Raw genomic sequence first — 14824 nt, 5'->3', positions numbered from 1 at the left:
CAAATTATTACCCCAATTTCAATATAAAAAAAATCAACATCAAACGTATAGCACCCACACTATCTATTTTTTACAATAAAAAAATAAATAAATAATAACACCTCAAAAAAACAAATTGTTACTTAAAATCACCATTTTATATTGTTATTTTTTTATTTTTAAAAAGGAAAAACAAAGTCAATATTAATTATTCATTTTTTTTATTACTAAAAATTAGATATACAATAAATCATGTCTCAAGATCTCGTTTGGAGCATTATCAAAAAGAACAACGCTTTCTTAAAATCCTCACACGGTTTAACCTTATCTGCTGAACCAGGTAATTTAAGAAACAAAAACTCCTTAAAATACTCCGGTCTTGCCAGAAGAACCACCATCGACGTTGCTGCCGTTAACGGTAAAGTTGTTGTCTCATCAAAGATTGTTAAAAAAGCTGCCTTCCCAGCTCAATCAAAAAAAACCACCACTTTCTCAACTGTCAACACCAGAAAGACTGCTAGATTCGTCAAAACTTTAGCCACCCAATATGCTCCAGAATTAAGAGCTGCTGCCTTAGGTCGTTTACACAGAGTCCAATCTGCTCTCCGTTCTGCCAAAAAAGCTGCTGCCCGTAAAGCCAAGAAAAACTAAATAAATTTCCAAAGCTTTTTTAAAATATTATAAAAAAAAAAGAAATAATTGTGTTCCTAATTTATTTTTATTTTTATTTTTTTTACATTAAATTAAATAGAGAGAATTTTTTTAGTTATATATACAAATTTTTAAAAAATGAATAATAATTATTATCCTTTTTTTTTTTTTTTTTTTTATTTATTTTATTATTATTATTTGTTTTTTATCCAAAATTTGAAAAAACTATTTTTAATTGGAGGAGAGTGGGGTTTAGTTGGGGGATGTTGATTTTCAGTTATAGGTTGAGTAGTTGAATTAATATTTACAAGTTCTGGTAGAATAGTTTGTGAGATTTGTTGATAAACATTCTTTTCAATTTCTGAAGGTGAAAAATTATTAACTTCAAAATAGGGTATATTATGTTTTTTGGAAAATTCTAATGCTTCATTTTGGTCAACTTCTCTATTTAATAAATCAGCTTTACAACCAATTAATGTAATTAATAAATTTTCACTTGAATATTTTAAAATTTCATTATAATAATGTCCAACATTATCAAATGATTCTCTATTACAAACATCAAATAGTATAAATATACAATCCGCTATATTTATAAATCTATAATTTGGTAAACAATTTACTCTTTTATAATATTTAACCTTTTTTTTTTTTTTTTTTTTTTTTTTTTTTAAAAAAAACAATTAATAATTTTTATTTATTTAATTATTTTTTTTTTTTTTTTTTTTTTTTAATACATACAAATTTTAAAAAACAATTTTTATCATCAACTCTTATTAATTTAGGTATAAATGTATTACCATCACCACGTTCTCTACTTCTTATTTTGGTTTTAAAGTTTTCGCAATATTGATATACAAANGATGATTTTCCAACATTACAATCACCAATTACTAAAAATTCAAATATGAAACTATTTTTTTTTTTTTTTTTAATTAATATTAATATAAAATAAAATTATAAAAAAAAAAAAAACAAATAATTATAAAAAAAAAAATAAACAAACAAATAATTGTAAAAATAAAAATTTCTTACTCGTAATCACACATATTTATTTTTTTGTCTTTTTTATGTTTATATTTTTTTTTTTTTTTATAATTATCTTTTTTATATTTATATTATTTTTTTTTGTATCTTTATATTTTTTTTTTTTTTTTTTTTTTTTTTTTTTTGTTTATTACAATAAATTATTCAAATTAAAAATAAAAAAATTGTAAAAAAAATAGACAAAGACAAAATGATTTTTTTTTATTGCACATCAAATTTAGTGAAGTCTTTTTTTGTGTATCAATTTGATTATTTTAAAATAAAAAAAAAAACCAAAAAAAATAAAATAAAATATGATTTTTTACTGTTGCACGTCATCACACTGAAAAAAAGAAAAGATTTTTTTTTTTCAACTTTTTTCGGGTTTTTAATATTGTACAAGTTAATTAATCATTTTAGATTTTTTTCCCATTAAAAAACTTTCAATCTCCAATAATTTTTTGTGCAACGCTATCAAACTGTTTAAAAAAAAAAAAAAAAATAAAAAATAAAAAAAATAAAAAAAAAATAAAGATATTTTAATTTTTGTAAAAATAGAAAAAAAAAAAAAAACAAAATTCAAATTTAGACCAAATAATCCATACCTGATATTTAATTATTATTTTTATTATTATTTTTTTTATTTTTTTATTTTTTATTTTTTATTTTTTTTTTTTGTAGATTGTTTCATACCTCACAGTTGAAATTGATTCTTATTAAATTAAGTGAAATTTTTTGAGATTTCAAAAAACAGTTTTTGTTTTACAAAAAAAAAAAAATAAAAAAATAAAAAAATAAAAAAAAGGTTGATTTTATTTAATTATTATTGGTTTTTTTATTTATTTCTTTTTTAAAAAACCTGAAATACCTTTAGTTTTGGTTGTTGTTGTTATTGGAGTTGATGGTTTTGATGATGGTGGAGGTTGAATATTTAATTCATCATGAACTTTTCCGATTGCAGTTTCAATTATTCTTTGATAAATTTCTTTTTCAAGTGGTGATGGCGATTTATTATTTACTTCAAAATATGGAGTATTATTAGAATTTGCTAAATCTAAAGCAACTTCATAATCAATAATTCTATTTTCAATATCATCAATTCCAACACCAATTAAAATAATATGAATATCTTCTTTTCCATACCTTTCTGCCTCAAAATAATATTTAGGGACATTATCAAATGATTCTTGATCACATACATTAAATAAAATAAAATTAAATCTTGCACCTCTATAGGGGTTATTACCTATTGAACGAAATCTATCTTGAAAATATTCATACTTTTTTTTTTTTTTTTTTTTTAATATAAATTAATTAAAAAAAATTAATAATAACTCTATAAATCTATTTAAATAAATATTTTTTTTAAAATTTAATGTTTAGTCAAACTTACAAAACAAAGTTTGTATATTAAATTTTTATAATAATATTTATTCTCTCTAGAACTATTTGGATCATTAAAAAATTTTAAAGAGGGTGCACACTGATAAACATTATTTTCAAAATATATATCATCAATAGCTCTATTTAAAAAACTACTTTTACCAGAATCTCCTGATAATAAAATCTTTATAGAGTGTCTATTTTTATTATTATTAGATTTTTTTATTTTTTTATTTTTTTTTATTTTTTTTTTTTTTTTATTGCAATTATCATGATATTTACTCATAATCCTGTTTTGAAAGCATTTTTTAGGTTTGTTAAAAATTTTTTTTTTTTATTGAAATATAATACAAAGGTTAATAAAAAAAAGTTGGTTATAAAAATAAAAATTGATCAATTTTGTAATTTTTTTTTTAAAATATAAAAAAAAAAGAGAAAAAAAAAAAAAAATCTTTTTTTTTTTTTTTTTTTTTTTTTTTTTATATAGCTTTATTGTTTTTTAAATAATTATTTTTTAAAAATTGAAACAATTTTTTTAAGTGATTTACTTTTTCTCTTTTGTTTTTTAATTTTTTTTTCATTTGAATCTTCTTTAATATCAATATCAGAGTAACAATCATCAATAATTTCTTTATCCTCGTCAAAGCTGATTGATGGGTTGAAAAATCTTAGATTTGATAATGAATAAACTTGTTTAAAAATTATTTCATATTGTGATTGGTCGGGTTGTAATGAAGAGATTTCAAAATATGGAATATTCAATGTTAATTGTAAATCAGCTTTAATTTGTCCAATAAATTCTATCACTTCTTCATTTTTAACTTGTCTTTTTTCATTTAAATCAATCTTATTTCCAATAACAATAATTGGTGTATCTTCTTGTGAAAATTTTACAATTTCTCTTATCCAAAGTTTAACACTATGCATGGAATCTAAATTACAAACATCAAATATTATTAAAAAGCATTGAGTATTTTTATAAACTGTTGTATTTGATCCACCTCCAGTTGGCCTATAAACATATTTTGTTTAAATTAAATTTAAAAAATATGTTATTATTATTTTTTTTTTATATAAATTAAAAAAAAAAAAAAAAAAAAAAAAAAAAAAATAATAAAACAAACCAATAGAAATTTTATTTTTAATCCGTCACAGGAAAATAATTTAAATCTTGAATCGTTATTAAATACATCTCTATTATTTTCATCAATATAACCTTGAATAAATTTTATTTTACCAACACAAGTATCTCCAATCACTAACGTTTTAAAAAATTTACTTTTTTTTTTTTTTTTTTTTTTTTTTTTTTTTTTTTAAAATAAAAATAAAAAAATATTAAAAATGATATTCATTTGGCCATATTTATATATTCAATACCTACTCGTATTCTTTTTTATTCATTTTAAAAAAATATCTAATATTTCAATTGGATATATAATTTAAAAAATGTAATTGATTTTTTTTTTTTTTTGTTTTTTTTTTTTTTTTTTGTGGATAAATAATATTATATTATTTAAATCTTCCAACCCAAAAAATTGGCTTTTTTTTTTTTTCATTTAAAATATTAATTTAATTTTAAAAAAAAAATATCAATGGTTTTCAATTTCCACTTTTTTTTCCTTTTTTTTTTTTTACTCTTTTTTTTTTTTTTTTTTTTTTTTTTTAAAAATTAATACACATTTTTAATATATATTTTAATTTCTTTTTTTTTTTTTTTTTTTTTTAAAAAATTATATCTTTATTTAAAAATTGATAAAATATCTTTAAAAATTTTACTTTTTCTATTTTTTTTAATTCCATCATCATTGGGGATTGAATCATTTTTTGAAAAATCTTCAACAACAATATTTTTACCTTCATTAATATTAATTAAAGGTTTGTAAAATCTTTGGTTTGATAACGAATAAACTTGTTTAAAAATTCTATCATATTGTGATTGGTCGGGTTGTATAGAAGAGATTTCAAAATATGGAATTTGCATTTTTATATTTAAATTATCTTTAATTTGTTCAATTAATTCTAAAGCTTGCTCACTTGTAAATTTTCTATGTTCCTTTAAATCAATTTTATTTCCAATAATTATTATTGGAGTTCCATGTTTTGATAGTGATACAATTTCTCTTATCCAAATTTTAATACTTTGCAATGAATCAGTATCGCAAACATCAATCATTAATAAAAAGCATTGAGTTTTTCTATATACAGTGGTATTTGATCCACCGCCATATGGTCTATCAAAATATCTTTCCTATAAAAATTATAATTAAAAAAAAAAAAAAAAAAAAAAAAAAAAAAAGAAATTAATAATTTAAAAAAAAAAAAAAAAAAAAAAAAAAAAAAAAAAAAAAAAAAAAAAAAAAAAAAAAAAAAAAAAAAAAAAACCCACCAATAATAATTTTATTTTAAATCCATCGTATGAAAATAATTTAAACCTCGAGCCATCACTCAAAAAGTATTTATAATTATCGTCACTATACCCTTGAATAAATTTCATTTTACCAACTCCAGTATCACCAATTACTAAAGTTGTAAAGAATTTACTATTATTATTTTTGTTGTATATTTTTTTAGAATAAAATTAAGAAATTTAATAAAATAGTATAATTGATGTTAAGTTTTAATTTTTTTTTTTTTTTTTTTTTGAAATTCATACTCGTGGTCATAGGTATTCAATGTTTTTTTTTTTTTTTTTTAATTTTTTGTTTTTTTTATTATTTATATTTATAATTTATTTATTACAAGTAAAATATTTATTTAATAAAATAGAAATTTTTAAGAAGAATTTAAATTTTCTTTATTTAAATATTTTTTTTTTTTTTTTTTTTTTTTTTTTTTGTTAAACAAAAATAATTAGATATTTTATTTCCCATTTTTTTTTTTTTTTTTACTTTTTTTAATAAATGACATCAAAAAATCAAAAGATATTTAGTGAAAAAAAAAAAAAAAAAAAACCTTTGGACTACCGAAACTGGTTAAAAAACACAAGATGAAAAATTTAGTGCAGTTTTGAATTCGAAAAATAATTTTGATTTAGGTGTTTTTCAGAAGAAGCTAAAAAAAAAAAAATAATTTGCAAATATCTTAAATGATATTTTTTACAAAGGTATTTTTAGTGAAATAAAAAATGAAAAAAAAAAATTAGATATTTTTATTTATTTTTTTTTTTTTAATTTTTTTTTTTTTTTTATATAGATTATCCTCAATTTGATTAATATTCCCCCCAAAAAAAAAAAAAAAAAAAAAAACCATAAATTACTTTCTCCAAAACAATAAAAATGATAATATATTAGTTTTTCTTTTTGGGTTATTTGAGGTTGATACATGTTGGGATTGTGATATAGTTATTGTTGTTGGCATGTCATTTGATGTGGTAGTTGTTGCAGTTGTTTTTATGATATTATTATTATTTGAGCTATTTATTAAATTATTGGGGTCATTTTTATTTTGAAATTCAATTGAAACTTTTAAAATACTATCAAATAGTTGCTTAGATATATTGGGGTTTGGATTATTCAAAGTTATTTGAAAAATTGGAATTTCAGTATTATTATTATTATTGAATGATCTTTTAATTTCATCCAATTGTTCTATTAAATCTTGTTCATATAATTTTTGTTCATCATCAGTATTATTGATTCCTAATATTATTATTGGTGTATCAATCTTTGAATACCTCCTTGATTCTTGAACCCAACAAGATAAATTACTAATAGAGTCTTTGTTATTACTATCAAACATTACAATTAAACAATGAGTTCCTCTAAATACTTTAGAAATAGTTGAATCTCCTACTCCTGGGTCATATCTCAACTATTTATATTTTTATTTTGGTTAATATTTAATTAAAAAAAAAAAAAAAAAAAAAAAAAAAAAAGTTTGGAAAAAAAAAAAAAAAAAAATACCAATTGTAGTTTTATTCTTTTATTGCCATATTGAAACAATCTAATTTTTGATTCACTATTTAGAGTTTGTTGAATATTTATTTGTTGTTGTTGAAGTTTATTTTTTTCTAAATTAAATTCCTAAATTTTTGTAATAAAATTAATAAAAAGAAAAAAAAAAAAAATAAACTAAAAAAAAAAATAAAAAAAATAAAAACATACAGAAAATGAATTATCTATGAAATCTTTTTTATTTATATCTTTATTTCCTAAAATTATAATTTTAAAAAAATGACTTTATTTTTATTTTTTTTATTTTTTATTTTTTTTTTTTAGTTTATTTTTGGTTAGAATTAAAATTAAAATTAAAATTAATTATATTATTAATAAAACACATACTCATAGTGTGTATCTTTTATCATATTTTTTTTTATTTTTTTCTATTGCGGATAGTTTTTATTGACAAATGAATGGTGTGATTTGTTTTTACTTTTTTTTATTTTTTTTTTTTATGAGGTATAATTGAATGTTAATTAAATTTTATTTTTTTTAATTTTTTTTTTTTAAAATAAATATCTCGGTCCAAAAATGTGCGAAGTTTCCTAAAGGGTAGGATTGTGTTGTAGCCTACAAAAAATATTTTTTTTTTTTTTAATTTTTTTTTTTTATTTTTTAATTTTTTTTTTTTTTTTATAAAATATGAAATTTGTAAATTGTAATCCACTTAATGTTTTAGATTTAATAAAAAAACAAGAAAGTCTATTTCTTTTTTTTTAAATTTAAATACAACTTAAACATTATTCGTTTTTGTATTTACTTTTAATTTTAAATTTATTTTTAAATTTATTTTTAAATTTAAATTTAAATTATTTTTATTTTTATTTTTTTTTATTAATTTATATATTTTTTTTTTTTTTTTATTTATTAATTTTTTTTTTTTTTTTTTTTTTTTCAAACATTTAGATAAAAAAAAAAAAAAAAAAAAATGTTAAGAGACGTAATTAGAAATAAAGAAATTTCAATATACCAAAATAAAACTAAATCAAGTTTTTATAAAGAAGAAGAAGAAGAGGAAGAAGAATATTGTTTTAACTCGAATGGGGAAATTTTCTTAAATTTAGATGGTTTAGAACCAAACAACTATCATAGAATTGACTATGATCAAATCGATAACAATAAAACACATGATATATATTGTACTGAAAATGATAATAATAATAATAATAATAATAATAATAAAAATTATAATAATAATAATAATAGTAAAAAAAATAAATATGGTTTTCAAAATTATAGAAACAATAAAATTTTTGAAAATAATATTGAAAATCGTTTTAGTAAAAGATTTAAAAAAGATAATAATAATAAAGAAAACAATGATTTTCAAACAATAAAAGGTGATGGTAAAGATTATCAAACAAGCAGTAGTAGTTCATTTACTTTGACCCCACCATTTTCTTCTTTGTCATTATCTTTAAATATAAATCATAAACACAACTAAGATTGCGACATTCTGATATAGTATTTGAATCTATTAAATTTGCAAAGAATATATCAAATTGATATAAATAATCAAATTTAAAAAAAAAAAAAAAAAAAAAAAAAAATAATAAATAAATAATAAATAAATATCTTTTATTTATTTTTTATTTTTATTTTTTATAGAATTGATAATTGAATTGTTTTTTTAAAGGTGTTTTGTTTTAAAAAAAAAAAAATAATAATAATTTTTTATTTTATTAAACAAAACCATTAAAATAAAAGGATGTATCGAAATCATCGGAAATATTATCGAAATAATTTTTAGATGTGAATGAGTGAGCTAAAGAGAAAGTTGTTAAATCAATGAAATTGTAAACAACTAAATTATCTTGATTTAAATTTAAGGTAACCAAATAATTATTATCATTTGTTAAGAAATAAGAGATGAAATCAGCGGTATAACTATCCATTTCAGCAGAGTAGGCTAATTCAACTGAGGCACCATCTAAATCGATTTTAACAATATTAATGCTTGTTTGAAGTTGTTCAATTGCATAAAGATTTGATGATTTTACAAAAATAGTACCAACATTATTGTTATATACTAAACTTGATTTACCACTATTTGGGAATTTAGTTGTAGTGAATGATGATTCACCACCATTACTATTACTTCCACTATTACTACCACTACTTCCATTGATATTTTGATAGAATGAAAGACTATTGCCAGTAAATGTTGAAACATATGGAATTCTTTCAACTTCACCACCATTTCCATAATAGAAAACATAGTATAAATCCTTATCTTCATCATATGCGTCAAGTGGGCTGATTGATGCATTAAAATCTGGTAATTCAATTTCTAAAGTACCTCTGAAATAAATAAATAAATAAATAAATAAATAAATAAATAAATAAATAAATAAATAAATAAATAAATAAATAAATAAAAATAATTAATATATATTTTTTTTTTATATATATAAAAATTAATATTAAAAATAAATAAAACTTACACAATAAAGTTATTAAAATCCCAATTTCTAATGTTTAAATCGGTTGAAGGCTTTGCATCATCAAAAATTGGCATGTAGAAAGTAGTTCCGATTTGGACATATGGTTGAATAGCATAAGAGTAGTACAATGAATCTAGAATTGAACTAGTAATAGCAGTGAATGTATTAGTTGTTAAACTATAGTTTGACAATAGGAAATGATAACCTGGATATTGTTCATAATATCCAAAAAATCTGAAGGAGTATGTAGTTGGATCATATGATAAAATAGAGGAAGGAAGAATCAATTCACTTAAGGAATGGTTAACAACCAAGTTACCATTACTAATATCAATTGCCATTAAAGTATAGGCTTCTGTAAAAGAGAATATATATTGACCATTGAAAGATTCGGATGAAGAGGAAGGCACTGAAGAGGAAGAGACCGAGGAGGAGGAGATAGTTGATGATGAATCTTGTCCTCTAACGAAAAAGAACATTAAACATAATATTAATATTTTACTTAATTGTAATAACATTTTTTATTATTTTTTATTGGCACATTAAACGATAATAAAATAAAAATTAAATCCTAAACCTTTTTATACCAAAAAAAAAAAAAAAAAAAAAAAAAAAAAAAAAAAAAAAAAAAAAAAAAAAAAAAAAAAAAAATAATATATTATATTATTTTTTTTTTCTTTTTGTACAGATTATTATTTCTAATAATTTTTGGAAAACAATGGTGAATACTGTTTCGAATTTTCGGTCTGATGTCATTTGCTTTTGACTTTTCAAAAAAATCGAAAAAAAAATTGGATTTGATGATTTCAAAAAAAAAAAAATCATTTTAAAATATCTTTTTTTTGGTACCCAAAAACAATTTTTTTTTTTTTTACTGAACTGGTGATATTGCATGATTTTTTTTTTTTATTTAATTAATTATTTTTTTATTTATTTTTATTTATTTTATTAATTTATTTTGAATCACAGTTTTTTATTATTATTTTTTTTATTATTTTTTTTTTTTTTATTTTTTTTTTTTCAGAATAAATTTCTAATTTATTTCTATTTTTTTTTTTTTTTTTTAATTTAACCAATTAATATCAAATTTATAATCTTGATGATTTAAAAGTTCAGATTTTAAATAATCTACTAATGATTGATCATCTTTTAAATTCATAATTAAATTATCATTGTTGTTATGATAATAAAACTTGATAATATGAATTCTATCAGCTTTTATTGCCATTGCCAAAGCATATTGGGTGATTTTGAAAAGATTTGGATAATGTTTGAGTATAAGTTGACAAATGATGATATCACCATTGATGAAACCAAGAGTAAACATGTTATCAACTTGAGTTGAGTAATCTTTAATTTGTTGTTCAGTTTGACTGATTATAGTTTCATCATTTTTAATTTTAAATTTATCATAAGCTCTTTGAATAATTTCTTGACATTCTTTAGATTCAATGAGTGGAAAAAGTAATTTTTTTCTGTCCAATGATAAATTGGTATCGGTATCTAATTCCATATTTATGCAATACTCTGCATAAATTATAAAAATTAAAATATTTAAAAGCTCTTCTCTAGTTTTAATATCCATGAATTTTTCATATTCGCCAATATCACATCTTGATAGATAGTCGACTAAATATGCGCTAAGAACAGTTGGAAAATTTAAACTATCGGATTTTAATGTATCAATTTTAAATAGATTTGGATTTTTAACTCTTTCAAAATGATTATTAATTAAATAATTGAATTCCAATAGATAACTATAATGAGATGTCATTGAATGTTGTGGTAATGAAAGGATTTGAATTTTATAGTTGGTAAACAAATGTTGGGAGACATCGAATTTACTCCAAAACATTGATTTTGAAAAGATTGAGAAAAGGAAATCAGTTCTATACCAATTCCATTCGATTAATTTTTGAATTTCATCGACATCCATTATAATCAATGCTAAATCCAATACTGAATTTGAAATTTTAAGTGTATTATAGTGTCTAGCCAATGGAAATGGTATTTCTGAATTAAAAGTTTTAGATTGTGGTATTGGTGGTATTGGTGGTTGTTCTCTATTTAAAAATAATTCACTAGTTGGCAATAAATTATCTGAAGGTGAATTTAAAATACTTTCTTGAATTGGAAATGTTGGATTCTCGTCTTGATATTCATAACCATCAAGATTGGTTTGTTGAATTTGTTTATTAATAAATTCCAATTGTTTGAAAAATAAATCCACTCTTCTAATATCTAAACAATATTCTAAATCTGCATTCATTGATAATGAAGTGAAATCATCGATGATATCAATTTCATTAATTATACTATGAGAAAGTTGATAAACCAATTGATAGAGTACTTGATCGAATGGTGTATTATAATCACCATTTTCATTGGTACCTAATACATAATCAAATGTAAAACAATCGAAATCTAAATAAATTGCCAAATCAAATCCATGTTGGCCTAAATGATTCACACCTTCAGAATAATCAATTGAACAACTATATGACTCTTCATAATTAATTTCGAAAAAACTATCGAAACCAGGTCTTGATAAAATATACTTTGTGAATTTTGCTGATCTAATTTGAAGATAATAGAAAGCATTGAATAATGAATGTTTAATTGGTACTGAATGTGATTGAAGTAATTGATTAACTTTTATAACTTGTTTTGGTGTAACTAGTTCTCTTTGAAGTAACATTTGATAAAGATAATTCATAATTTCGCAAGCTGATTCACTACGTCTACCACGTTTACTACCAGTTTTTAAAAATTTATTTATAATAAATTCAATTAATCTATATAATTCATCGAAATCAATTAATTCTATATCATTATGGAAAAGATTTAATTCTTTACTAAATAAATTCTTTTCAACTGAATCAAGTCTTTCATACTCTTCTTGTTCAAATTCAAATCCATCTAAACTGACCAATAATAATTCTAAAAACTTTAAATCTAAATCAAATAATGCATCTAATAAAATATCATTTGGTAATGTAATAGTAGTTGGAATTTTAATTTTAATCTCTGATGGTGATACTAAACCAGTTTTAAATACTTGAGAAAAGAATGAAACTAATGAATCTTTACTAAATGCTTTGAAATTACTATCACTGAAATAATTGATTAATTTAATTAAATCATCTTTTGAAGTTGGTAGGGGTATGCATTTATATGAACGTTGATCACTAAATAAATCAAATGGATCGATATATAATGATTCAATAGTTTTCAATTGATCTAAATTACATTCTTTAATTGAATTAAAGTATAAAGTTTTTATTGAAAATGGTTTTAAATATTTTCTTGAATTATTATAATTTTCAAAACAATAGATTGCAGTTTCAAATGATTGAAAATCAAATTGTTTACTATTAAAATAATCAAAAACTTCATCACAATCAGTACCTATAATCCAATCATAAGTTGATTTATCAATTGTAATTGTTTTTTTCTCTGAACCAATTAATTTAAATAGTGGTTTATGCCATTTAATTTTCTTTTCTTTAAAGTTTTTCATTAATTTATCCATTGTTGTATGTGATTGATATGAAAATACATTCAATAAAATTAATCTTGAAAATGTTATTAATTTTGATTCACCATCATCATCATCATCATCATCATTATCATCACCATCGTCATCATTTGAATAATACGAATCATTATGAAATTCATTTATTGATTCTTCATATTTTAAAATATAGCCACTATAAAATGTATAATCTCCTGAAACTAAAATGACTAATCTTTGAATCTTTTTTAATTGTTTCTCTTTGCTGATTGATTGATTATTTAAAATTTGATTAATCTTTTTTAAAATTGACTTTGGAATGCCATCATAATAATCATGGAAATATTTTAAATTAATCTCTAATTTAATTAACAAGTCATCGATTGAATCTGTAATATTAAAATTTTCTTTTAAACCTTGTGGATTTTTTAAAACAATATCTAAATCTAATAATTTCTTTTTAGTTTGTAAACTTGATATTAATATTAAATAGTCATATAAAATATAACATTCCCTTGTTTTAGTTTTATTTTTATTTTTATCATCTTCGTCATCATCATCATCATCATCATCATCATTATCATTTAATTCTGGCAAACCTGGTTCAACTGGACTTGGATTTTGTAATTGTGGTAATGATATTGGTGGTGGTGGTATATATAAATTTGGATTATCTAATAAGAATTGAATTATATAAGTTGAATGAAAAGTATTTTTTGAGGCTAATTTCAATGATTTCTTTTTAATTTCATTGTTTATTAAAATGTTATTATTTTTATTTTCATTTAATAGTAAAGTTTTAATCATTTCACAATCACATTTTTCAAATGCCAATTCTATGGTTGATGGATAAACATTGATACAATATGGCTCATTAATTAATATTTTAATACCTTCAATACTATTATTAATAACTGCTAGTTTTGTAAGATCACAAATTTCAAATTGGTTTCTTTTTTTTTCTAATAATGAAATTAAAATTTCTTTTAAAATTAATGCTTTTTTTTCATCTTTTCTTTTATATTCATTATTTTCATTTTTAGCATCTTCGTCATCATCATCATCTTCATCATCATCTTGGCCATCTTCAGCATTACCATAATCACCATTTTCATCGTAACTATTTGCTAATTTTGGTAAAACTTTTTTAGTACCACTTAAAATTGAAAATTCTTTAAATAGAATATGAATTGATTTTTTATCGAATAAAATGAAATCATTATTTTCAATTTTATTCTTTAACAATGGGAATTGTTGATTTATTATCAGCCAATCAAATGAAAAAACATCTTTAAATTTCCATCTATTCTCTGCATGAATTTGATAATGGTCTTGATAGTATTCCCATTCTGATGTTTGAATCTTATAAATTATAAAATTTAATAAATATTTATTATTAAACACTTTCCAAAATAAATATTCACCATTTTCATATGAACCAATTGGTTTATCAGATTTAACGGTTGTGGTAATTATCGATTTATTTTCTTCCATTTTTATTTATTTTAATATTTATATTTATTTTTATTTTTATTTTTATTTTTGGATATGGTTTAAAAAAAAAAAAAAAAAAAAAAAAAATTAAAAAAATTGTTGAAAAAAAAAAAATGAAAAAAAAAAAAAAAAATTAAATTAAAATAAAATTAAATTAAAAAAAAAAAAAAAAAAAAAAAGATATTTTTTTTTTGAACTCCAAAGTTTTTTTTCAAAGAAATTTTTCACCAAATCTTCGATTGTTTTTTTATTTTATTAATTTTTATTTTAAAAAATCTTTTATGTATTTTTGGTGTGAATTTAGTGCTTGAAGATAGAGCACCCAAAAAACATAAAATAAAAAAAAAATGAATGTATTACTTTTTAACTGTCTTGAATTTAAATTTTTTATTTTA

At 19.9% G+C, this 14824-nt stretch overlaps 8 protein-coding genes and 1 pseudogene across 8 annotated transcripts; 2 read left to right on the top strand and 7 right to left on the bottom strand.

Annotated features, from left to right (window-relative positions):
* Positions 1 to 231: 231 nt before the first annotated feature.
* On the top strand, positions 232 to 630 carry rpl28 (hypothetical protein; the record flags this gene model as incomplete). The annotated part of the gene is made up of 1 exon (XM_635086.1): positions 232 to 630. One exon carries the CDS (start codon positions 232 to 234, stop codon positions 628 to 630), a length of 399 nt encoding a protein of 132 aa, XP_640178.1.
* Positions 631 to 824: 194 nt separating this feature from the next.
* On the bottom strand, positions 825 to 1679 carry DDB_G0282653 (Rab GTPase; the record flags this gene model as incomplete). The annotated part of the gene is made up of 3 exons (XM_635085.1): positions 825 to 1271; positions 1372 to 1543; positions 1666 to 1679. 3 exons carry the CDS (start codon positions 1677 to 1679, stop codon positions 825 to 827), a joined length of 633 nt encoding a protein of 210 aa, XP_640177.1.
* Positions 1680 to 2495: 816 nt separating this feature from the next.
* rsmN (small GTPase) lies at positions 2496 to 3344 on the bottom strand (the record flags this gene model as incomplete). The annotated part of the gene is made up of 4 exons (XM_635084.1): positions 2496 to 2936; positions 2992 to 3000; positions 3050 to 3236; positions 3322 to 3344. The coding sequence occupies 4 exons, from the start codon at positions 3342 to 3344 to the stop codon at positions 2496 to 2498; spliced, it is 660 nt and encodes a 219-aa protein (XP_640176.1).
* A 202-nt stretch (positions 3345 to 3546) lies between these two features.
* On the bottom strand, positions 3547 to 4440 carry DDB_G0282649 (annotated as a pseudogene; the record flags this gene model as incomplete).
* Positions 4441 to 4777: 337 nt separating this feature from the next.
* DDB_G0294577 (Rab GTPase) lies at positions 4778 to 5909 on the bottom strand (the record flags this gene model as incomplete). The annotated part of the gene is made up of 3 exons (XM_001134551.1): positions 4778 to 5287; positions 5426 to 5559; positions 5882 to 5909. The coding sequence occupies 3 exons, from the start codon at positions 5907 to 5909 to the stop codon at positions 4778 to 4780; spliced, it is 672 nt and encodes a 223-aa protein (XP_001134551.1).
* A 382-nt stretch (positions 5910 to 6291) lies between these two features.
* On the bottom strand, positions 6292 to 7342 carry DDB_G0282647 (hypothetical protein; the record flags this gene model as incomplete). Its single annotated transcript, XM_635082.1, has 4 exons — positions 6292 to 6849; positions 6942 to 7061; positions 7143 to 7215; positions 7320 to 7342. The coding sequence occupies 4 exons, from the start codon at positions 7340 to 7342 to the stop codon at positions 6292 to 6294; spliced, it is 774 nt and encodes a 257-aa protein (XP_640174.1).
* Positions 7343 to 7905: 563 nt separating this feature from the next.
* On the top strand, positions 7906 to 8421 carry DDB_G0282645 (hypothetical protein; the record flags this gene model as incomplete). Its single annotated transcript, XM_635081.1, has 1 exon — positions 7906 to 8421. One exon carries the CDS (start codon positions 7906 to 7908, stop codon positions 8419 to 8421), a length of 516 nt encoding a protein of 171 aa, XP_640173.1.
* Positions 8422 to 8659: 238 nt separating this feature from the next.
* On the bottom strand, positions 8660 to 9939 carry DDB_G0282643 (hypothetical protein; the record flags this gene model as incomplete). The annotated part of the gene is made up of 2 exons (XM_635080.1): positions 8660 to 9278; positions 9422 to 9939. The coding sequence occupies 2 exons, from the start codon at positions 9937 to 9939 to the stop codon at positions 8660 to 8662; spliced, it is 1137 nt and encodes a 378-aa protein (XP_640172.1).
* Positions 9940 to 10484: 545 nt separating this feature from the next.
* DDB_G0282641 (hypothetical protein) lies at positions 10485 to 14429 on the bottom strand (the record flags this gene model as incomplete). The annotated part of the gene is made up of 1 exon (XM_635079.1): positions 10485 to 14429. One exon carries the CDS (start codon positions 14427 to 14429, stop codon positions 10485 to 10487), a length of 3945 nt encoding a protein of 1314 aa, XP_640171.1.
* Between the last annotated feature and the right edge of the window lie 395 nt (positions 14430 to 14824).

Source organism: Dictyostelium discoideum, assembly GCF_000004695.1.
Source record: "Dictyostelium discoideum AX4 chromosome 3 chromosome, whole genome shotgun sequence".
Classification (NCBI taxonomy): Eukaryota; Evosea; class Eumycetozoa; order Dictyosteliales; family Dictyosteliaceae; genus Dictyostelium; species Dictyostelium discoideum.
Note: the sequence above shows the minus strand (reverse complement) of the source record. Positions and strands in the feature narration are given on the sequence as shown.